Here is a 24,604-nt window from a genome sequence, read left to right as displayed (position 1 = left end):
CCTGGACACTATGAGTGATTGAGCATGGCCAACCTACCTAACCTGCACATCTTTGGACTGTAGGAGGAAACCGGAGCACCCAGAGGAAACCAACTACCTGCATGAAGTCAAAGAAGCAACAATTCTAATCCCGCCATAAACCATGAAATTCAACGTAAACTTACAAATGTATAAAATCTTACCAGAGAGGCAAGGACAATTGTTTGTGTGTTTTTATTTGTGTGTGCATGTCAATGTCAAGGACAATGAGTTTAAATGCAAACTATATATTCCCTCTCTCCACTACCCATGTCAAACAGAGAGATTTAAAAGCCCAAGCACCTAGTAGTAACCTTTAAAAACGACAGAGTAATTATTTCTGAAGGAAAACACAATTAACATTTACACAACAGAATTTCAAGACTAAATGATGGCAGCAATATACAGAAGAAGGGACAATGCAATTTAATATGATTTGAAATATAAGATTAGCAAAGTGGCAAGAAAATGGATGTAACATCACTAAAAGCCACATAGTCAGGGTCAATTTAGTTATGTGTTTTTTCTGACAATTTGGAAAATTAATAGACAGCTTTCAAGAACAGAAAAAGTCTTCAAATAAAATTTCACATCTGAGCAGCACTTCACACTCAAATGTTTAAGAAAATGTGCACAGGGAAAAAAAAAATTCTTCCTCATCCTCATGACAATCTCTTTGAGAAAGCTGCTAATTATGGAAAAGGTTGATACTGTGGTGACTTTTAAACCTTTAAATACTGCCATGGAATGACAGAAAGGAAAGTATCCTAATCAAAGTCTCCTGCATCTTCATTTCTCAGAATACTAACTTTAATTGATAGTTACCAAAAGTAACCAGATAGTTACCAGAAGTTGTGGTAAATTGTCCACCACACGCTGACTGAAATTTGAAATTCATACTGGGCCGCAGAGATTTGATGTTAAATGAGAACGCTTAGGAGCAATATATTCATATGAATGTTGGACATGCCTGTAAATCAGTATTTTGAACAAATCTTTACTAGTGGCGTGAACCTTTTTTTTATTAATTAAAACTAAAATTGCTGGAGAAAGTCAGCTGTGAGGCTTTCTCTCCACAGGATGCTGCCAGTCCTGCTGAGTTTCTCCAACAATTTCAGTTTTTGTTTTGGATTTCCCCATCCACACTGCTTTGTTTTATTTTAGTGTTTTTATTTCAGTTACTCTACTCTTTTATGTGCCCTGTACAGAAATTCATTCTCCTAGCAAAGGGCCATATTCTTTCACCCTGTTTGAGGGTTAAGTATTGACAGAAAGTAATGACTCCACCCTCTGATGGTTAAATGGACCCTAAACAGAGAGGGGTTTGGACAAATCTCACCTCAGCTCCAACAGCCACGAGACTCCCCTCAACAGTCCAGAACTGTTATTATTGGCTCCCTTTATTTTATTCAGAAAGCTAATCTACAGATAGTTTATGCCACACATGGTAAATCATAGAATCACTACAGAGTTGAAAAGCACGGTGCTAGAAAAGCACAGCCGGTCATGCAGCACCCGAGGAGCAGGAGAGTCAATGTTTCAAGCACAGGCTCTTCATCCACATTCCTCACTTTCTCCACAGAATCCCTACAGTGTGGAAACAGGCCATTTGGCCCAACAAGTACACACTGACCCTCCGAAGAGTATCCCACCCAAACCCATTCCCATCTTACTCTACATTTCCCCTGACTAATGTACCTAATCTCCACATCCCCAAGCAATTAGCTTTGGCTAATTCACCCTAACCTGCATACCTTTGGATTGAGGGAGGAAACCGGAGCACCCGGAGGAAACCCTTGCAGATCGGGGAGAATGTGCAAACTCCACACAAGTCACCCGAGGCTGGAATCCAACCCGAGTCCCTGGTGCTGTGAGGCAGCAGTGCTAACCACTGAGCCACCGTGCCACCCTATGTAAATATTCACAACTGCAATAGTTGGCACTGAATTCACAATGGGAAGAAAATGTCAATGGTTGGGCTGTTACTAACTTAAAGTTAGGGTTTGCTTTATAAGACAGTTAGTGTAAGAGAGTTACCTCGAAACTTTGTCCAACTTCACACACCAGTGTCGGTGTGACGCTCTCTGGGAAGAGCTGGTCAGTTTTAGCTGCCTAGGTAAAAACAAGGACTGCAGATGCTGGAAACCAGAGTCTAGATCAGAGTGGTGCTGGGAAAGCACAGCAGGTCAGGAAGCATCCGAGGAGCTGGAAAATCAACATTTCAGGCAAAAGCCCTTCATCAGGAATAGGCAGTCTTTTGCCCGAAACATCGATTTTCCAGTTTTAGCTGCTTGTCTTGGCTGTTCCAGTTCCGTTAGCCTTGCCTCAAATGTTGTAAGTGACATAATTAAAGGTAGTTTGGTATCTCTTGGGGACACTCTACTTTAACTTGCTATTATTGTCAGTCATAAACATTTCTTATTACTCAAGAACATGCCTTTTCTGCTGACACTTCTACATAGTCATCTTTCACCACTTAGTATCGGTAAGTCCCTATGCTGGTATTAACAAGCGGGATTAGTGACAGTGTATCTATCCTAAGGAGGTGTTAGTATAATCAAAAACAACTGAGGGCATTCTTCCAACAGCGTTAGGTTGGGAATGTGTGCAGGATAGTGAGTGACTCTCGATGTACATGAGACAGAGTGGTAACCCTTTCTTGTTTCATTGGTGCCCATCACATGTATCAGGTTTGTGATTCTAACGATTTTTTGCTTTTTGCAAAAAACTATGTATTAAGGACATGGAAAGAATAAAAGGGGAAAGAAAGAAATCAGCTTGAGGGTGCAATTATACTCTGGGATTAATTTTCTACCACATTCCAAGAAAATAGCAGCAAAGTTTTTACAACTTACAGTGGAACCAAGTTAGAAATTGTTCACTGAAATTAATCAGAGGAAATGATTTCCATGTGACCATCACAGTGCTCAGTTAGTTGTAACATTAATATCCTAGATCCTTCTGTAAGTGCGTAAAAAATTTTAAAAATTCATGAATGGGATGAGGACGTCACTGGCTGAGCCAGCATTTATTGCCCATCTCTAATTGCCCAGAGAATAGTTAAGAGTCAGCTACATTGTTGTGGGTCTAGAGTCACTTGTAGGCCAGACCAGTCAGGATGGCAGTTTCCTTCCCCAAGGGACATTAGTGAACCAGATGGATTTTTTCCAACATTTGAAATTCAATTATTTTTTACTGAATTCAAATTCCACATTTGCCGTGGTCAGCTTTGAAACCAAGTACCCAGAACATTACTTGGGTCTCTGGATTGAACAGGCCATCAATAATACCATCCGGCCATCACCTCCCCTGTGTCTTTTCATCATGTTCCTTTTAGTTCTTTGTACTGTTTTTAATTTCTATTCCCAAACCTTGGATGTCGGCAGATACAAGATCAACATCCAAGACCAGGGCATTTCTGTTGTTAACCATTCTTTCAAAATTCACGTGGAGTCAGGATAGGGAGTGTGAGATCATTGTCATACTAACGGAAACATTACAGGCTGATTGAAGAAGATGCTCCTCGCTGTTTTGCAGTACTCCCTTACGGATGCTCTAACGTCAAGTAACAAAAGTGGCAAAACCGGCAGAAAATTTCATTTCAAATTTCATGGTATTTCTCCCAATGAACTATTCCACACTGTGAGCTCAGAAGCTGAACTAAATTGTGTCAAAACAGAATACTAGGGACAGTGAGCAGTCGATGTCCGATGTCACAAGTGGAGAGAGCTCCCTTTTACAGTACCCGAGCAGTATAAATAAATCTGCAGTAAAACTTAAAAGCATCATCTGTAGTTTGAGCATTTTGTAAATTATGTTTTTAATAAGGGCCCCATTAGTTGTCAAGAGTTTAACAAGTAGGCTTTTAGTCACTCAGCTCAGGGAGCTATTTTAACAGGGGCTGCAGAAGGAGTGGTGGACTCCATATTATGAGATGCACTGCAGGGAATTAGGTTGATAGATCCTGTTATGATGATATAGCACTGCCATTATATCACTCGGGTAGTTCAGCACATTGCAAGCCACTTGGGCCTTGGTGCACAAGTGTGATACAACTTTTATTTTCGATGGATTCTGCCAGAAGCCAGTTTAGCAGAATAATAATAGCTTTTTTTTTCATTCAATTCCTAAGAATCCCATTTCTCCCTGAAGTCCATTAGTTGCCAGCTACCCTCCGGAACCTCACATATGGGGACGCAGCAGTAAACCTCCGCAGGCTGCAAAACCACATGCATCTATAAGCTGATGCATGGCGGCTCAGTGGTTAGCAAAGCTGCCTCACAGCGCCAGGGACCTGGGTTCGATTCCACCCTTGGGCAACAGTCTGTATGGCCTTTGCACATTCTCCCTATATCTGTGTGGGTTTCCCCTAGGTGTCCTGATTTCCTCCCACAGTCCAAAGATGCATAGGTTGGGGGGAATTGGCTGTGCTAAATTGCCCAGTGTCTGGGGATGTGTGGGTTAGCCGTGGTAAATGCAGGGTCTGGGTGGGAGTGTCTTCGGTGGGTCAATCTCTACAGGTAGGGATTCAATCTCTACAGGTTTCCCAGCAAAGAGTGGGAACGGGAGCTGATTTTATTGCTTGTTGCTATTGTTGATGGGAGCAACCAGGACTTTCCCAAAGTGACCCCTAATGTACTAAAGTATACCAAGGTGACTTGCAGGAGTAAATATCAGGCAAAATTAAAACAATAATTATTACAATAAAAGGGTAATGAGCAGGGACACTAAAGTGATTAATCGATCAATTAAATAAAATACTGTTGAGATAGCAGGTCAAGTGATGTATTGCAACTGCAGTATATGGGAGTTGCTGGTCACCACAATGATCTCAAGTGAATGTTTCCATGGCAACTCAGTGCAGAAGCACAAATAATATGGCAGAATGTTCGGAATCTGAACATAACAACAGAAAATGCTGGAAATACTGAGCAGGTCAGGCAGCATCTGTGAAAAGTGTTTAGGGTTAGCGTTTCAGGTCAATGACACTTCATCTGAATATCTGATGATGGCTCCCTGGCTTCAGACACTGACTCTAGTGTTGCTGAAAGTAAGAGAGATGCTGTCAAAGCTTCCTAATTATACACTCATCAGGACAGATTGCAAGAATGCCAAATCTCAAAGGGGGCAACAATTTGAAAAAAAATCACAGAATCTGTGTGGCACAGAAAAAAGCCATTTGACCCAACATATTTATGCTGGTCCTCTCCCACATTGCTCCACCCTTTCCCCATATATTTTCCCTTCAGGTATTTATCCATTTTAAAAAGATTTATTCTGCTTTAGAAAATGGTGCTGAATTTCACAGTAGTGCCATTAAGAATATGAGAGGGGGTTCAGAAAAGATTTACAAGAATGCTGCCAGGGTTGGAGGGTTTGAGCTATTGGGAGAGGCTGAATAAGCTGGGGCTGTTTTCCCTGGAGGCTGAAGGGTGAAGGGTAACCTTGCAGAGGTTTATAAAATCATGAGGGGCATGGTTAGGATAAATAGGCAAGGTCTTTTCCCTGGGGTGGGGGAGTCCAGAATTAGACGGCATAGGTTTAGGATGAGAGGGAAAAAATTTGAAAGGGACCTAAGGGGCAATGTTTTCACACAGAGGGTGGTACATGTATGGAATAAGCTGCCAGAGGAAGTGGTAGAAGCTGGTACAATTACAACATTTAAACGGCATCTGGATGGGTATATGAATAGAAAGGGTTGAGAGGGATTTGGGCCAAGTGCTGCCAAATGTGACCAGATTAACTTAGGATATCTGGACAGCACGGGTGCGTTGGACCAAAGGGTCTGTTTCTATGCTGTACATCCCTATGATTCTACGGCTGTGACATCAGGCAATACTGCCTTCCCCCACCACACTTTGGTTTAATTCAAAAAAGGCACATTGCCTAATTTTTCTGTCGAGGAACAAGTCCCTGTGTATGGGTATAAGTAACTCAAGTTCTGCAGAGGTTTACACCCGAAATGTTGACTTCCCCACCTCCTAATGCTGCCTGGCCCACTGTGTTCTTCCAGTCTTCTGCTTGTCTACCTACAGGTAACTGCTGGCAAGTTCTGACCAAAAATCTTAAATTGGGTATTACTGTAATTCTCAGCGAACTTGTAAACTCCATTTCTCTTGCCACAGATATTGGCTGACTGCTGAGTATTTCCAGCATTCTCTGCTTTTAACTCAACACAGGCCTGGGATCAAAACCTAGCATCTTCCTGACTCAGCACTGTGTGTACCCACTCACTGAGCCACCCAGGGAAGTTTATAATACTTGTCCCCAGGATCAGCCTTCTCCATTCTCGTTGAGACGGGCTCAAAAGCTGGTGGGAAGGCTTGACAGGATTTTAAAAACAGAGTGTGGTTAATTTTTGCCAAACTGACATTAAAATAAGATTAAGAATATTGCAATGATGACACTATTACACTTATCAGCCACGGTACCTTTGAACTGGCAGCAATTTCTGGAACTGGACCCATTTCCCTTACTAATTACCCTGGGGTACTAATTAAATGATAATGAATGAGAACACATTCATTAATTAGTCATTAATGATTTACCAGCATGAGTTTAGACTAAAGACAAAAAAAGAACTTGCATAATGTGTCACTTACTGAATTCCTTGAAGTTTCTTCCTATGGTATGAACACATTTCTATTTAAAACATTGCTAAAAACAGACACAACATCTTCGTCTTGCACTCACCAGGACCGGGAAGCCAGAAACCAAACACAGTAAGGAAATACCAAATTTACCCAGCACAAGAAGAAGGTGCCAATGGGTTGAAGCCCTCATTGGCATGGCAGTCCTAGAGACCACAAAAAGTGAAAAAAATTCAACTTTGTGTCTGTGTAACCGTGTTTCTGCTCCCAGGTAATCAACTCCATTTAGTTTCTTCAGTGGAAGAGTAGAGCTTGGATTGACAGAAGTCTGCTCAGGCAAAAGAGAGGACTGCAGATGCTGGAAATCAGATCTAGATTAGAGTAGTGCTGGAAAAGCACAGCAGGTCAGGCAGCATCCGAAAATTGATGTTTCGGGCAAAAGCCCTTCATCAGGAATGTAAGGCTTTTTCCCAAAACGTCGATTTTCCTGCTCCTCAGATGCTGCCTGACCTGCTATGCTTTTCCACATCACTCTAATCCAGAAATCTGCTCAGTCCTCATGCAGATCCTCAATCTGACACTGCAGTCAGTCCTGTCTGGCAAATGAAACTGGGTTCCAAAGTACATTATTGGGGTGTGAAATAGGGGGAACAGTTAGCTGGACTGAAATTAAGCCAATATTACAGGATTTGATCCCTGTTGTAGCAAAGATAATTTTGGGGCCTGCCTCATCACCTTATTCATGGGAAATAAATCATGATGTTCTACACACAAAGGGTGGGAGAGGCTTGGAATTCTCTTCCACAAATTAGATTAGATTTCCTACAGTATGGAAACAGGACCTTCAGCCCAACAAGTCCACATCAACCCTCTGAAGAGTAACCCACCAGACCCATTTCCTTACCCTATATTTACCCATGACTAATGCAACTAACACTATGGCCAATTCACCTGGCCTGCATATCTTTGGAGTCTGGGAGGAAACCAGAGCACCTGGAGGAAAGTCACACAGACACAGAGAGAATGCGCAAACTCCACACAGACAGTCACCCAAGGTGGGAATTGAACCTGGGTTCCTGGCATGGTGAGGTAGCAGTGTTAACTACTGAGCTCCATGCCACCCTTGGCAGCTGATGCTAGATCAGTTGTTAGTTTTAAATCTGAGGTAAATGAAATTTTGTTAAACTAAATTATTAAGTGATCTGAGCCAAAGGCAGATAGATGGAGTTAGGTCACAGATCAGCCATGATCTCACTGAATGGTGGAACAGGCCTGAAGCCTATTCTAGACCCAATTTGATGAATATTCGCCAAGGATTTATCTTTGGGCAGAGAACGGAAGAGAAAGAGGAAATGTGTTTTGGGACTTCAATTTGCAATTTAAGTGGATCTAGCACCTGGATTTGGAGGAAGAGTAGCTTAACTCTTGTAGATTGTCTTAGGAGTCTTCAAGAAATTTAAAACTCATTTGTAGAACATGATGTGATCAAAATCTCATGAGAAAAAAGATCACGGGGAATGCAGAAAAGGGAGCACTTTTGACACAAATTTGTTTTGAACACCTCTGTTGATTAGTTTGTGAAAACATTAAATGATGAAGGAAGCTCACCAGCATCATCAAAGGTAATCAGGCAGAAGCAACAAATGCTGGCCTTGCCAACGATACTCATGTTAAAAATTAAAGATGGAGTTTACCTGGGTGGGGTCAGAGTTCACAGGTAACTTGGGGAAAGGTCCAGGGATGTGCCAAACCAGAATCAATATCCCAATCCAGTTGCTGAGGCTCAGGTCAGAGGAAATTCCATGGAAACTGGAATCGCTGGGTGAGTTTTATTTTATTCTATCGTGGAATGTGGGCCTCGCTGGCTGGAACAGCATTTGTTACACATCTTTAATTGCTCTGGAGAAGGTTGTGATTAGCTGCCATCTTGAATTGTTGCAGTCCATGTGCTGTAGGTTGACCCACAATGACCTTAGGGAGGGAATTCCAGAGTGTTGACCGAGCGACACCGAAGGAGTGTTGATACGTTTCCAAGTCAGGATGGCGAGTGGCTTGGAGGGGAACTTTCAGGTGACAGTGTTCCCATCCATCTGCTGCACTTATCCTTCTAGGTTGAAAAGGTCATAGGTTTGGAAGGTGCCGTCAGAAGAGTCTAGGTTAGTTACTGCCATGCATTCCTGAGGTGGCACATACCACTTACTCCTGTTGGGCATCAGTGATGAAAGGAGTAACAGAAGGCAGTGGTCGTAGTGTCAATGTGAGTGGGCTGCTTTGTTTTTGGTGCTGTTGAGCTCCTTAAGCATTCCCCACATCACATCCACTTGTATGGATATTTCAGAATACAGTCTCACTTATTGTAAAGATGGATCAGTTTATATCTGTGTATAAGTGCCATTAAATGCCAATAAAGGGAACTTGTTACATATCCATGGGTGAATATACAAAGGTAGGGCTGGAAGTGACGTCCTATCCTCTCGTGTGCCTGAAAGAGGAGGAAGGGACGGGGGAGAGGGACAAGATGGGTGCTGTTGCAGAGAGCCAGAATGAACATGATGGGCCAAATCTGTGCTGTACCCAAACTGTAAATGGGAATTAGGATTAGAAACAGGAGCCAGGCCATTCAGCCTATCAAATCTACCCCAACATTTAACATGATCATGGCTGATCTAAGAATTCAATGCGTTTTACCCAACCCTTCACTATAACCCCGTACATGGAAATGTAGAAAATTGGAGGAGTAGGCCAGGGCCGCTTCACTATTCATTATGATCATGGCTGGTGGTCCAACTCTGATCATTCATTCCTGTTCCCATTTTCTTCCCCCATACCCTTTGATCCCTTTAGCCCGAAGAACTGTATCCACCTCCTTCATGAAAGCAATGTTTTGACCTCGACCACTTTCTGTGACAGAGAATTCCCCAGGCTCACCACTCTCTGGGTGAAGACATTTCTCCTCGTCTCAGTCCTAAATGACCTATCCCATACCCTGAGCTTGCGATTCCTGGTCCTGAATTTGCTGGTCATTGGGAAAATCCTTTCTGCATCTACCCTGTTTGTCCTGTTGGAATTTTATAGGTTTCTATGAAATCCACTCCACCTCCACCCTCTCCTTCTAAACTCCAAGAAATACAGTCCCAACTGATCTAATCTCTCTTATAACAGAATCCTTAGAGTGTGGTAGCAGGCTATTCAACGTATGAAGTCCATTCTGACCCTCTAATGAGCATTCCACACATTCCCCTACCCTATCCCTATTACCCTGCATTTCCCATGGTTAACCCACCTGGCCTGCACAAGTCTGATCACTGTGGGATTCTGCCCCTTTTATGTGCACAGGGCTTTCCTATCAAGAAGGCGGCACATATTTTTTGTTTTGAAAGTCTGGTCCCTGGCCCCAGGTCTGAAATATTTCGGGGACCTTTAGTTTTGCATCGCATTTTCTCTCCTGAACAAAATCTGCTCCCGAATGAGATGGAAATACTAAACTGAGAGTCACTGAGACATAGTGTTAACTGGGGTGCCAGACCATGGTGTAAAATCACCCTCCATTGGTCACTTCTCAGGTTGATAAATATTCACTGCTGTCGTTGGAAGATGCACAAGGAATATATTGTGTTTGTTTTAAAAAAAATGAAACGCACAAGGAATAATTTTAAAGATTGCAACCTTCGCCAGCCCATCCTTTACACACACCAGGTCTTCTCCTGATGAGCACATGACCAGATTACAAACACAGCGGGTGAGTGGGTGGGTTAATCTCTGCCCTGGTAATAGCTCACCCTTAACACCATTTGAAAAAAAATCTGCTTGCATTTGCTCAACCCACCCCAGCTTGGAGACAGAGTGTGAGAGAGAGAAAATCAGCACTAATGTCCAGCTAGTGACAGCTTTGACAGCCAGACTCCTTAATTCCCTTCCCTGAGTCCCTTAATCTGTCATCTTTATCAGACTGGGGATGTGCGGGGTAGCATGCAGAAGTCCTCCTTGTGATCAATCTCAACATTACCACTGACAGAATGGTGCTAATAACTTATTGATCTAATGTTTGCCCAGTCCTGCTGGCTTGGAAGGCTGCCATTGATTGGTTCCAGGCTTCCTCAGGGAGATAGGAGCTTGTTGTAATGGTCTCAGGGGTGTGTGTGTTTGTGTGTTTCCTTCTCTCTCCTACAGCACAAGGGGAGGGGTCTTCAAACAAAAAGGGAGTGGAGAACACAAGACTGCACGGCGACTCTAGATAAAGACACTGACAGAGGCTTCATCAATAATATCAATAAGGAGCAGGGCAAGAAGAAACTAGATATCACAAATGCAGGTGGACCTTTTCATTGAAACACACACTGACATCCCCCCCCCCTCCCCTTCATTGGGAATACATTGAAACACGCACACGCACACACACCAACACAGACACACACACACTTCCCACATACACACCACCCCCCCCCCACCCCCCCCCCCCCCCCCCCACACACACACACACACACACAGTCTTACACACTCCCCTCACACAATCTCTCACCCCCACACATATACTCACACTTCCACACTCCCCCCCCCCTCACAGACACTCTCTCACACACAGACACTCACACTCCCACACTTCCCCCACACATACACTCCCCCCCACACATAGACACTCACACACACACCTCTCACACAGACACTCACTCCCACACTCCCCCCACCACACACATACCCCCACACACAGACACTATCTCACACACCCCTACACAGACACTCCCACACCTCCCACACACACAAACAGACACTCTCACACACACCCCTCACACTCCCCCCACATACACATCCCCCAACACACAGACACTCTCACCCCACCCACACACACACATTCACAACTCCCCCCACACACAGACACTCTCTCTCACACCCCCACACACAGACACTCTCTCACACTCCCCCACACTCCCACACAAACACAATGTGAGTCCCCTCCCCCTTGCCACTGAAACACACACACACACTCAGTGTTTCCAATCTCTGCCTATTTAGATCCAGCAGCATCAAGTGATTAGGATTCTCTCATTAAACGTGCATTAATCTGCACAGATGCACTATTGCTTCTGGACAAGGATGAAAAGCCCCTGAGCCTTCCCCTCCCAGCCCTGATTAGATACAATCTGAGAGAACAGCACATTGCAGCCTGCACACGGCTCAGATTATAAACCACAAATGCTCGAGCTCAGTCTGCTGTCCAGACGGGGCTAGCTGTCAATTCACAGGCGATCCAACCCCTGAGGCTGTAACTATGGCGAGGGTTTTCATTTTGTTTGTTTGTTGCCGATGCCCGGGTTAGTTGTAATACTGCCCTCTCAAATTTAATTGCGGCCCTTACCCAGCAAGGTCCCTGTGTCATGGCAACCAAAACACACACAGAGCTATCTCTGACAACCTTTTCCCCACACCTAGACCTCCCAGTTTGGGAACTCAAATAATTCATGTCACAGCAAACCCCACAGAATTTTATTCTCCCAATTTTCAGCAGCTTAGTTCATATTCCATTTCCACAATCAAAAGAGACTCAATTAAGAAATACTGGCATAAGGCTTTAACCTCACTGTAGGCCAAATCTCACCAATCCCTGTTAGTGTAGCAAAAGCCATGATTATGAACAACAGATGTAGTTATCTGCCGTAAGTGTGGAACGCTGAAATCCATGTTAATGAGATTTCACTCAATTTAAGAGCATCCATATTTCAGACACTTCAAAATACCAACAATTAACACTGATTGCTGTTTTATAACAGGAATGACATTCAAGCAATACAGCGTCCTGTCGGACCACAAACAGGAAATCACTCCATACTGATCCTACTGATTCAACAGTTCAACATTAATGATTCACTTTCCTACAATTAAAAAAAATCAGCATTCTCAATAATTAAAAATCATTAGAAAAGACCAGATCTCAAACCAATGCTTCATTGAGCACCTGACCTACAATTTAGGAAATTTAGGAACTCTTCACATATTCACAGACATTCATCAAATTGTCTTCCTGCTTTGTTGAGTTGATTGTGTGTACTGGATTCAGGTCCTTGGATGGTGGGCTTTTGACAATGAATTCACAATTTGTTTCCCTTTGGTGAATGGACCCTGAATGTCATGGGACACTCTGGAGGTGGTGGGGGTTGGCACACAGTTGGGCAGTAGAGAGGGAAGTGGAGGCGAAGGTGGCGATGAAGGTAGGGTAAGGGCAGGATGGAGGTGAAGATAGGGACAGAGGTCAAGTTGAGAATGAAGTGGAATTGTGGTGGGGGCAGAGGTGAAGGTGGGAGATGGAGACAGAAATGGAAATGGGGTGGAGGGTGGAGGTGAAGGTGGGGCTGAGGGGAGGGTGGAGAAGGGGGTCGAAATGGGAGGTGAGGTGAATTTGAGGTGGGGAGAGTTTGGGATTGAGGTGAGGGTGGAGGTTGGGGTTGAGGTGGGGGTGTTGAGGTGAGAGTGGAAGTAGGGGTTGAGGTGGAATGGAGGTGTGGGTGTGGATAGAAGTGGAGATAGAGGTGGAGATGGAGGTGAAGATTAGGATTGAGGTGGAAGTGGGTGTGGGGTAGAGTGGAGATGGGGGTGATGGTGAAAGTGAAAGTTGAGGTGGAGGGGTGGGATCGTGGTGGTAGACTGTACCAACCCAATCTTCACATCATTGAAATTGATGCTGTGCTAAGTTGGCTGCTTCTCTGAAGGGGTGAGCCATCCTACCAGGCTCTCACCTGGATTGAGAAGGATAAAAACCCACCTCACACACAAGTGTTATCTCAAGTTCTAGTGAAAATTAACCCGGGCCATGGCTTCAGATGTGCAGATTGATGGAGTAGTACAATTACAGTTTGAATCCTTGCTCCATCCAGCTCCAATCTCAGCTACGCCCGTGTGAAAAATTCGGCGAGGGAAAAGGTATGTGTCTCCAAATACAGGGAAGGGAATTTGGATCAGGACATTTCAATGGTCCTGTCATATTCTGGTGAGGTGTTCACATGGGAGCAGACCCCTTGACCCACTGAATGAGAGTGCAGACTTTACGGGGGAACTGAAGGCAAAAAAAATTCAATGTAGAAAATCCACAAAGAAATTGATGACCCTGTGCACCCCCACCCCCATCCCCACACCGCCCCCCCCCCCCTCCCCCCGCCCCGAACCCATCACCACAGTCTGAATTTGTTGTGAAGAACAGAGGCAGACAGAATTAGACAAACAGGATCAGAGGATTGGGCTTGTTTATAGACACAGATCCAGCCGATTACAGGAGCACTAAATCCTTGCTTAATGCACAAACCTTCAGATTTGCTACCACACCACGTTAGGCAGCCCTGACTGCTCATCCCTGTATGCATGTCTTTCTCAATTAAGATGAAAGACATCTACAGAAATCCCTTCAACTCAAGTTAAGACAGATGTGTTTGAAACAAAAACACCTTGATCTACTCTGTGGCTCTTTAGATCTTTTCGGGAGGGAAAAAAATATATATATTTTGGTTCCACAGCATGAGACAATTTCATATGAAAGTAGTGAATCTGTTTAAAATTCCTTTTTTTTGTGTGTTGTGCAATTGATGGAATCTCCTCCAGTAGTTAACAACCCTACACTGGGAATCACAATCTCCCACCCTGCAATTTGGTCAAATGTCTAGACAAATTTATTTAAACCACTATTTTCAAGAAAATAAACAAACATCTGCCTCATTGGACTCTCTCTGCTAATCTCCAAATCTTGACAACTGAGTACGAGATGCCTCTAAACAAATCATTAGGTACACTCTCACTGCAATTTGACACTTAAGTAAGAATCTTGTCACACGGATTGTGAACCAGACCCAGAGGCTTAACCTCCAACTAAAGCTGGGTTTGTTGCAAACACACTCATCAGTTCCCTGTGAGCAGAAAGATGGAAGCAAGGAGAGTTCAGTCTGTCAAACGTCATCCCAATGTCTGGAATGGCTGTTCATACCCTCTCCAATTTCCTTGGCTTTACTGAAGGACTACTTGGGATTTTCAATCATTAACCATGCTTCCTGCCAGTCCATTTGCCCAACCAATGCCAGATTATTCCCATTTGGCTATGTTTGCTCTTGAAGCTGTGAAATCAGACAACTAAACTCACTACCTGTGTTCACCAATCACTACCTCATCATTCTGCTACTCTCCCCAGCCCCCCATCCCCTCCTCTCTTTATCAGTAGCTTCCCCCTACCCACATATCTAGTCCTGAAGAAGGGTTACACCCAAAGCATTGACTTCTCCACCTCCTGGTGCTGCCTGGCTTGCTGTGTTCTTCCAGCCTCCTGTTCGTCTACTTTGGATTCCGGCATCTGCAGTTTTTTTTTGTCTCTAACCAAAGCCGGAGGCCACCTCAGCACCAGCGCATGAGCAGCTCACAGGAGGATACTTATTCCCAGTTTCACAGGTCGGCACAACATCAACTGGAAGAGATCCACCAGGTGGATGAACCACAAATAGCAAAACAAAACTCTTCCCAGAGATATACTCACTGTCTGTACAGGACATGGTTTAACCTTCAAGAGTCCAACTGTCTGTAACTAAATATATTCAGCCTCACTATTCCACTGTAGATGATGAATTACATCTGCAATGAATGGAGGAAAACTCCAAGACAGTCACTCTGAGACACAGGCTACAACTGATCCAGTCAGTCATAAGTTAAGGTTACCCTCTCCCTCATGTTTTCCCACCATCCAACTGAATGCACATTGGGCATAGCCACAGGCTAGGGCTGAGGGCCTCAGCTCTCAATGCCACTGGCATGATGTTGATATGCAGATATGCTTCATCAAAACTGTGGTCTGAAATTCTGAGATCAACTCAACTTTACTCAAATGGAATAGTTCTTCCTCTTTGTGGCATATACCCAATCTTCTTGCGATGGTTCTGTATGAATTGATGTTCCTTCCATTAATTGAACATTTACAATGTATGAATGAGTTACAATGGACAGTCTACTGGATTAACGAGAACCTTTAGTAATTGGATCTTCCCCTCTTGTCTAAGCGTCATCTGCTGTGAACTCAATTGTGTGTTAATGCTCCAACCAGTCAGTGCTCAAGAACTCTGCTTTGCCTTCCTCTTATGCCTCCACTTGGGAGTTCAGTCATGCAGACAGGAGGATTCCAGATCCAGGGCTCGGGTTTGTGAAGCTCACTGATCTGAGCTGGTTTAGTTGCAGGAATGCTCTATCTATTGAGGAATCCCCACCCAGTGATCCCTGGCCTGGTATGTCACATGCAACAGTGCGAATGGTCTGCCATGCCATACTGCCATAGTCTCTGGGATTAGGTACCAGAGGGAAGCCCAAGAGAAAGGAGAGGGCCGGAGAGAATCTAACACTGGGGGCGATCCCCAAATAGCCACCCGGGTGTGAAACCTGACAGCCATGCTCATCACAATTAGAAGAATCAAACTGAAGTCAGGTATATTGCAAGTATTTTGGAAGGAGATCAACTCTGGATCAGAGGACTAAATCTGCTGAGAGAAACTTAGCGCAGGTAAGAGGTGGGTTGGTTCACATCCAACTGTGGAGACTTGAACAGAGGCTCATAATTCAACGCAGTATTAAGGAAATCCTGCACCGTCAGTGGTGACATCTTTAGGGCAAGATATTAAATGGAAGTCCCACCTGCACTTATGAGTAAAAGATCCCCGACTTGATTTAAAGAAGATGAGGGGATTTCTCCCAGAGCCGCAGCCAATATTTACTCTGAATGGTTTTAAATGAGCAATCTGCTCATTGTGACATTTCTAATGGGAGTCTGCTGTGTGCAAGCTGCCTGCCACGTTTTCCATCTTCTAACGGTGACCACTCTTCAAATGTACTTCACTGTCTGTGTAGCATTTAGGACAGCGAAACTGTGAAAGATGTCATACAAATACAACTCCTTTCTTCACATCACCAAAGATCAATCAAATGGTTCCTCAACTGGCCAGTAAAAGCAGGTTGAAAATAAAACACTCCACATCGTGTGGACCAAATCCGATTTGAAAATAAAATGCTTTGAAAAACATTTGGCTGAAATGACTGAGCGCTCTGAAATTGGGATATGCGGTGTTCCACGACGCTGGTCTCAGGTCTTAGTGAACTGTGAGGAACACAAATCTGCTCCAAGGGCTCACCACAGCAACAGAAATATCTCAATTACTGATGCTGCTGTGACTGGCTCCAGCTTGGATCAATACAGCAATTAGATTTTATCAACACTGAACCCTCGGCCTGTGCATCAAATTCTTTGAGCAGACGCCAAACTTAACCGCACAACTTGAAGCTGGTGTATCTTTGAGCAGTATCGTTACTGAATTTAAGAAACACTTAGATCAATAATTATTGTGAGCATTCCGGGCAGTAACAAAACACCAGCCTCCCAGCAAGTAGCTGCCAATATTAACCCAGCTTCCTGTTCATGTCCTCGAGCTCAACATGGGTAAAGCATCAACATTACCTACATCTGACCACTTTTGACAAAATCAGGTGTCTGTCTATGTTATATGGGGTATAGAGATTGCGGGCTGTCCCAGTTAAGGAGTGGGGGCCAGTTAGCTCAGTGGATTGGATGGCTGATTTTTTTGCCAATAGCATGGGTACAATTACCATCACTGGTTGAGGTTACCATGAAGGACTCTCCTTCTGAACTTCTCTCCTCGCCTGAGGCGTGGTGACCCTCAGGTTAAACCACCACCAAACAGCTCTCTTTTTCTATTATGAGAGAGCAGTCCTATGGTTCAGTAGGACTGTGATAAGTTTATCTTTCCTCAAGGAGTTTAAAAATGTTAAAGGATTCAAGTAGCGTGGACATACATATATCAAGAGATATGGAGGAGGTTGGGGGTAAATGAGGCTGGATCTAATGGTATGGACGTTTGAGGAGCTATATAACTTTCTTCTATTTAAAATGCACTGCAATGACCAGTACAAAACACAAATGATTTCAGTTATTGTAATTCAGTTAACTCAAAGATGCACATGATACTGTCTACCTTTTTAACAGTAATTTCCAAACCCATATCTCCATCAGCTAGGAGGAGCAGGGTGGTCACTGGGAGGGAATCCCACCATCTCCAACATCCCCCTCCAAGTTATTTATAAGCCTGACCAGGAACTACATTGCTGTTTCTTCATTGGCAATGGGGCAAAATCCTGGCTCTCCCTCCAGAGTACCACCATTGGTGGCCTGACGTAGTTCAGGGGCTTTCCAAGCCCAACCTGGGATGGTTAATACTCACTGACCTCGTCAATAAGGTCCATATCCCAAAATTACAACTCCAAAGGTTATCATCCCAAACTGAATACATTTCTCTAAAAGTCTGTCCTCTGTAGCTTTAACATGGATGTTTAAAACAGCATGCAAACAGCAGGAGAAGTGGGCCATTCAGCCCATCCAGCCTGCTCCACTATTCAGCAAATCAGCTGATTGTGCCCTCAGTTCTACACTCCTGCCAATCTCCAATAACCTTTGACTCCCTCATTTGTCAAGAATCTACCCATCGCTGCTTTAAAACTATTCAACGTCCCCACCCCCACCACTCTCTGGAAAAGAGGGTTCCAAAGACTCAATACCTTCTGAGAGAAATACAATTCCCTCATCTACGTCTTAAATGGGAGAAGCCTGGTTTTTAAATGTGATTCTGTGAACCTTGAACTTAAGGTAAATCTTCCATTTTACATTGAAGAGAAACGGATGAAATAGGGAGACATCATTGAGCTAAACACACAATTTTGTGGTATTGGTTGTGAACCAGGAAAACAGGCTGCATAGCCTTCAAATGAACACACCATTAAGCAGATGAGGCAAATTTGGATTCATGTTGGAGCACTAAATGTCAGTATAAGTCAGCTCTGGTGAAAGGTGTAGTGTAGTGTAAACATCTCTTCTTGCAAATGTTGACAGATTCACTGTAATGTACTGGCAGCACATGATGATGGGGTCTGGATGATTGGTGAGTATGTGAATGTACGCGATGTGAAACCAACTTGCATTGGGTCGTCCACTACCAAATGGATTGCTGACACCAGTCCTCTTAGTGGGTTTAAAATGCACTGAACTTTGCACTCGCCTGCAAAGCAATCCCACCAGTTGCCTCACTGTGCACTGCAGTCAGCAGTACAACTCAGTATCATACACTTCAAGTCCTGTTTAATTGTAGTCTAACTGCAGCCCCATAACTCGTCATCGCTTGTAAAAATTACAGCAAAATATTTGCACATTTAAGTTTCATGATGATTTTCTATTTCCTTCAAGTTATTTAAATTTCCATGCAGAAATTTTCAAATTGATTGAAGCAGTTTTGAATAGCTGCAATGGGTTGATTAAGTCTTATGGACACAACTGAACATAGAGGTAGAAGGAGAGAGTTGCATTTATATAGCTCCTTTCACAACCTTTTCTTCACTGTAAAGTTTCAAAAGAAAGTAAAGTCACCTTAGTCCCACTCTCTCATTAGAGAGAGAGAGACAACTGGTGGTGAGTTTAACCTGAGGGTCAGGACACCTCAAGTGAGGGGTGAGATTGAGAAAGTAAGGCCTTCATGGTACCCTCAGCCAGTGTGGGAATTGAATCTGCACTGCTTGGGGTCCTTTTGCACCACAAGTCCAGCCAACTGCGCTCATTGTAAGGCAGGAAAGGTAGCACCAATTAGCAAAACAGCACAGTCTCCCAAAAGAAATATTTTTGGAATGTGTTCACTGTTGCAATGTCAGATCAGGCAATTTGTGCACAGCAAGCTCCCACAGATAGTCATGTGAGAACAGTTAAATAATCTGTTTGTGTGATGTTCCCTGGGGGGTGGGGGGGGGGCATAATTATCAGCCAGAACACCAGGAATTATTCTCAAGCTCTTCTTGAAATAGCAAATGAGGGGTTATGGTGAGAGGGCGAGTAAGTGGAACTGAGGCCATGAGAAGATCAGCCATGATCTTATTTGAATGGCAGAGCAGGCTCAATGGGCCAGATGGCCTACTCCTGCTCATAATTCTTATGTTCCTATATCTATTACATCCACCCAAACAGGCAGATGTGGCCTTGTTTTAACATCTCATGCAATGGAAACAGCACCTCAGACAGTGCAGCACTCCATTGGAGTAACAGCCTTGAACTTACGGGGTGGGATTGAACACTGAATCTTGTGATTCACAGAACAAATGTGCTATCAACTGGGTCATGTTGACACAGATAAAGTAGGCAACTCTGCAGCCCTAGGAAGATTTTTACCATAGTCAACAAGTAATTACTAATCCAGCAACAGTTCTGTTTTGTGACAGGATGTATGGAAACTCTTGACAGCTGTGACATTTAGCAAGTCCTGCAACAAGAAGTGGTTTCATAAGTTGGCTGGATCAGAGTGCAGTCAAATCCTTAAACCATTAAAGCTCCATCAGTAGCTGAGAGGCAAGGATTTCACATGGTCTGTCACTAAACCAAACAGATTAGCAGGTCCCAGATTTGATTGCGGGTCTCTGATGTATTCACAGAACTATGTCTGGCCCCAGAAACTCTATCAGAAAGAAACAAATAAGCCACCCGATTACACCCTTCTGGCTTTGTCTGTGTTCTGTACATGCAGGTTCCTCTGTTAAATATCTCCTTCCACTCCATGGTTGAATAGCCCATTGATAGACACCCAGCAAAACTCACATGGACACTCAGTTAAGGTATTGTAGATGAATTTCATGAGTCCTCGAAAAAGGAGGAACAAAATCCTCAAAGGGTTCATTTTGGGGAAAATCTGCAATCATTCATTCACAAAGCTGATCATTGCAATGCTGTGTGTGTGTGACATTTTGCAATCTTACCAGTCTGTCCTGGGAGTAGGTCGATGCCATTTTTCTTTATCTCATTTCGACTTTGACTCTCTGGCATAACGAGTTGCCTGCTCTGGTGCAAGTTGGAGATGATAGTTGATAGATCACTCTCACGACTGCAACAGAAGGACAGTGCGGAGTTAGGAAATCTGCCGATTCACTTAAAAACCCGGTCTTGTGTAAATGAGGTCCAGAGGGATTTCATATTCCTGTGACGCACAAGGTACCAGGTTGGACTAAAATGGAAATCTTTCAGATCATTTCTTTCAGCACATTTTTTTTTTGTGTTCACCCTTAGTGCACAGTTTCAATATTTGCCATATTAATACAGATCCCAAGTAACTCAATGCAATGAGATAAACCCTGAAGTGTGTCTTGACAAAGCAGATTCTAAATATTAGTAAGATGTCAAATTGTTATTTCTAAACCACCAATAACTTTATGGACCATTAAAATACTTTATTATATAAAAAAAACTAAAACTGTCAATTTTCTGTAGATGATTAATTAAAAGAAAAAGCCACATTTTAAGGGATAAGATCTCTCAGTACTCTACTCACAAAACAAAACCACTGTTTTCCAGCCTCCCCTGGACAGGGCACATGATCAAACATGCATAAGCTCCAGTAAAACTGACTTAATCTGCCTTCACCAACACATCATTGACAATTCATGACTGAAGATATACTCCGGTCTGCCATTTCAAATTCTACACCTCCCCACACACTTCCAGCAGCCCCCAGCTTCCCACCCAATGTTCCCTGCTCCAACTGGAGGGGTTTTTAATCTACCATCTATCTGTGCTAATCAGATAAGTTTATGTCGGTAAGTCCCCAGACATTTGCTACGTTTAAGTATTATCTGTCTGCGGATTTTAAACACACTTCGAACACCAGACAATGCAGCTTCTCTCAAACACCCATCCCTCCAACCATTCCTCTTCTGTCTTTTCACAAACCCCAGAGTCTGCTTCTGCGACCAACCTGCAAATCTGCTTCTTGAGTGGGATGTCTATGCTGACCCTTCCACATAAACACCAAATAATTCCTGAAACGATCTTAAAGTGGGAATGAGGATTACAGTAAATGCTGCACAGATTCACATATCAAGCAATTTTGCTTGTGATCCCTCCTGAGCTTGCACATTACCTGTATTAATGCACAGTCAGTATTTTTAAGAAGTTTAAGAGATTACTTCAGAAGGAGTTATTAATCATTCCCCATTGTGCTCATCAATAACTATGCACCAGGTCACAGTGCAAACCAAGAGAGTCACTATCATACTTTTTATATCCAATGCCATCCAAACCATACTCTGAATTGTTTTGCATAATGTCAGAGGTATTGTTATGAAAACAATAGTTAATTTCAATGATTAGTGACAGTTTTTTTTAGATTAGATTAGATTCCCTACAGCATGGAAACAGGCCCTTTGGCCCAACAAGTCCACACTTACCCTCTGAAGAGTAACCCATCGCCCTCTGACTAATGCACCTAACAACTATGGTCAATTTAGCATGGCCAATTCACCTAACCTGTACATCTTTGGACTGTGGGAGGAAACCGGTGCACCCGGAGGAAACCCACACAGACACAGGGAGAATGTGCAAACTCCACACAGACAGTTGCCCAAGGCTGGAATTGAACCCGGGTCCCTGGCGCTGTGAGGTAGCAGTGCTAACCACTGAGCCACCATGCAAAAGGCTGTGGTTAAAGTCCCACTCAAGAACTTTGGCCCAAAACTCTGACCTGATAACCCAGAGCAGTACTGAAGGGGTGACTGACTTTTGGCATCTGACTCAGAGAATCCCAATAGTGCAGAACAAGGCGATTCAGCACATTGAGTCTGCACTGACCATACTTCCCCCAACACATCTCCCATCCAGACTCAGACCTCAACTTTATATCCATAACCCCACATTTAGCATCACATCCATGGATATTGTGGGCAATATTAGCATGAGCTGAAAATGTGTTGCTGGAAATGCGCAGCAGGTCAGACAGCATCCAAGGAGCAGGAGAATCGACGTTTCGGGCATGAGCCCTTCTTCAGGAATTGCCTTCTCCTAGGCAATATTAGCATGGCCAATCCAACTAACCTGCACATCTTTAGACTGTGGGAAGAAACTGGAGCACCTGGAGGGAGCTTACACAGACACAGGCAGAGCACGCAAACTCCACACAGACATTCGCCCAAGGTTAGAATTGAACCTGGGTCCCTGCTGTTGTGAGGCAGCAGTGCTAACCACTGAGCCACCTCACTAGAGTTTCAGATGATGCTTTAAACCACATTCTACCCGTCCACACTGGTGGATGGAAACGAACCCATGACACTATTTCTGAAAATGATCAAAGAAGCTATGACCATTGCCCTTGCCAAATTTTATCCCTCAAATCAACATCACAACAACAGACGACCTGGCCATCATCACTCTCCAGTTTGTGGAATCTTACTGTTCATAGATTGACTCCTGCATTTCCTAATTACTATAGTGACTACATTTCAAAATTACTTCATTGGTGGTAAAGTGCTTTGGGACATAGTGAGAGGCACCATGTAAACGCAGGTGTTTCTTTCATGTTTGCCTCATGATGCCTCAGAAACCATCAACGGGAGATAGTAGAGGATTGAAGGAAAGAGCAAGAAATAAGTGATGAGCAGAGGTAGTGCACTGGAGGAAGTTGGGCCGATGGACTAAATGGTCTCATCCTGCGCCAAAATTTCTAAGATTCTATTGGAGAGAAACTGTACATCCGTGTGCTCATTTTGTTTTGCGAGACAAGAAACGAGCATCAGGCAAGTTGAAATGAACTGTGTCTCATGATTTCTCTCCCAGAGATGTGAGCACAGACAGCTTGGAAGTTGGTGACACCTGTGTGTGACCATTGCAAGGAGGTGTGTATGGGCAAAAGATTGGATGCTTATGCAATGCAATGTTCCTCAGAGGAAATACCACCAACGATCTGTCCTGGTCCATCCACATCGACTCTATGGTCAAGAAAACACACCAACGCCTCTAATTCCTCAGAAAGCTAAGGAAATTGGGCACGTCTACAACAACTCTTATTAATTTTTATCGATGCACCATTCAAAGAATCCTATTTAAATGCATCACAGCTTGGCATGGCAACAACTCTGCCCAGGACCATGAGAAATCACAGAGAGTTGTGAACGCAGCCCAGTCCATCACGGAAACCAGCCTTCCCTCCACTGACTCCGTCTAAACTTCCCACTGCCTCAGGAAAGCAGCCAACCCCTCCCACCCCAGTTATACTCTCTCCCACCCTCTTCCATCGGGCAGAAGGTACAAAAGTTTGAAAACATGCACCAGCAGATTCAAGAACAGCTTCTTCCCCACTGTTTTCAGACTTATGAACGGACCTTTCATATATTAGAGTTGATCTTTCTCTGCATGTTCTCTGTAGCTGTAACACTATATTCTGCATTCTGTTCTATTCTGGTATACTTATGTAAGGCATGATTTGTCTGGAAAGCCCACAAAACAATACTTTTCACTGTATCTCGATACGTGTGACAAAAATAAATCAAATGGGTCACCAGCCAGATGTGGCTTGAGACCTAAGTACACTTCAGGCTTTTTGTATCCGAACAGGAGACTCCGTATAAACAGGCCATGGTCACCAGTGACACAAAAGGTCAGGAAACAGTGTTAATTATATCATTTCTGTGGAGCTGGGCAGATCTGGAACAACCGCTGTTGTTGCTGCCTCCTCCACTCCAACCATCACACACAATTTAGGTTGGAGTCAGTGCTCTTATCTTCAGGGCACTGAGTACAATTGTATCACCTGGTAATGCTGCCCCTGTTATATGGGTAAAGATGCATACAGAGCCTGGGCTTTAAATTGTTTTTTATAAATTACTTCTGGGACATGGGCATCGCTGGCTATATTGCCTGCCCCTAGTTGCCCTTCAGAAGGTGGTGGTGAGTTCTTGAACCACCGCAGTCCATGTGCTGTACAGATGTGCCCTTTGTGATTGTAATGCATTGGTCTCAGATTAAACCCCACTCACCAGTGAGCTGCCAGGGAAATCAAGTAGGCATCATTAAACCCATGTCAAAGAGACCCAAAGGTCAACATCAGTTCACCCAGCAACTATGCTTTCTGTCCATTCCTATTTATAGGGGAACCAGTGAATCCCCAGTTAGTGCTCAC

General features: G+C 43.8%; 1 protein-coding gene across 8 annotated transcripts in view; it reads right to left on the bottom strand.

Annotated features, from left to right (window-relative positions):
- Window positions 1–24,604, bottom strand: part of samd11 (sterile alpha motif domain containing 11) — a 321,465-nt gene that overhangs the window by 141,257 nt on the left and 155,604 nt on the right. For all 8 annotated transcript variants that reach the window (XM_043676145.2, XM_043676142.2, XM_043676144.2 and 5 more), the window contains one exon: window positions 20,418–20,542. In XM_043676145.2, coding sequence (XP_043532080.1) covers window positions 20,418–20,542 — 125 coding nt within the window. The remainder of the gene's footprint in view (window positions 1–20,417; window positions 20,543–24,604) is intronic.

Source organism: Chiloscyllium plagiosum, unplaced genomic scaffold (genome assembly GCF_037043375.1).
Source record: "Chiloscyllium plagiosum isolate Xiang-an unplaced genomic scaffold, Cpla_swu_hap1 HiC_scaffold_37, whole genome shotgun sequence".
Lineage (NCBI taxonomy): Eukaryota > Metazoa > Chordata > Chondrichthyes > Orectolobiformes > Hemiscylliidae > Chiloscyllium > Chiloscyllium plagiosum.
This window is presented reverse-complemented; position numbering and strand designations above follow the sequence as displayed.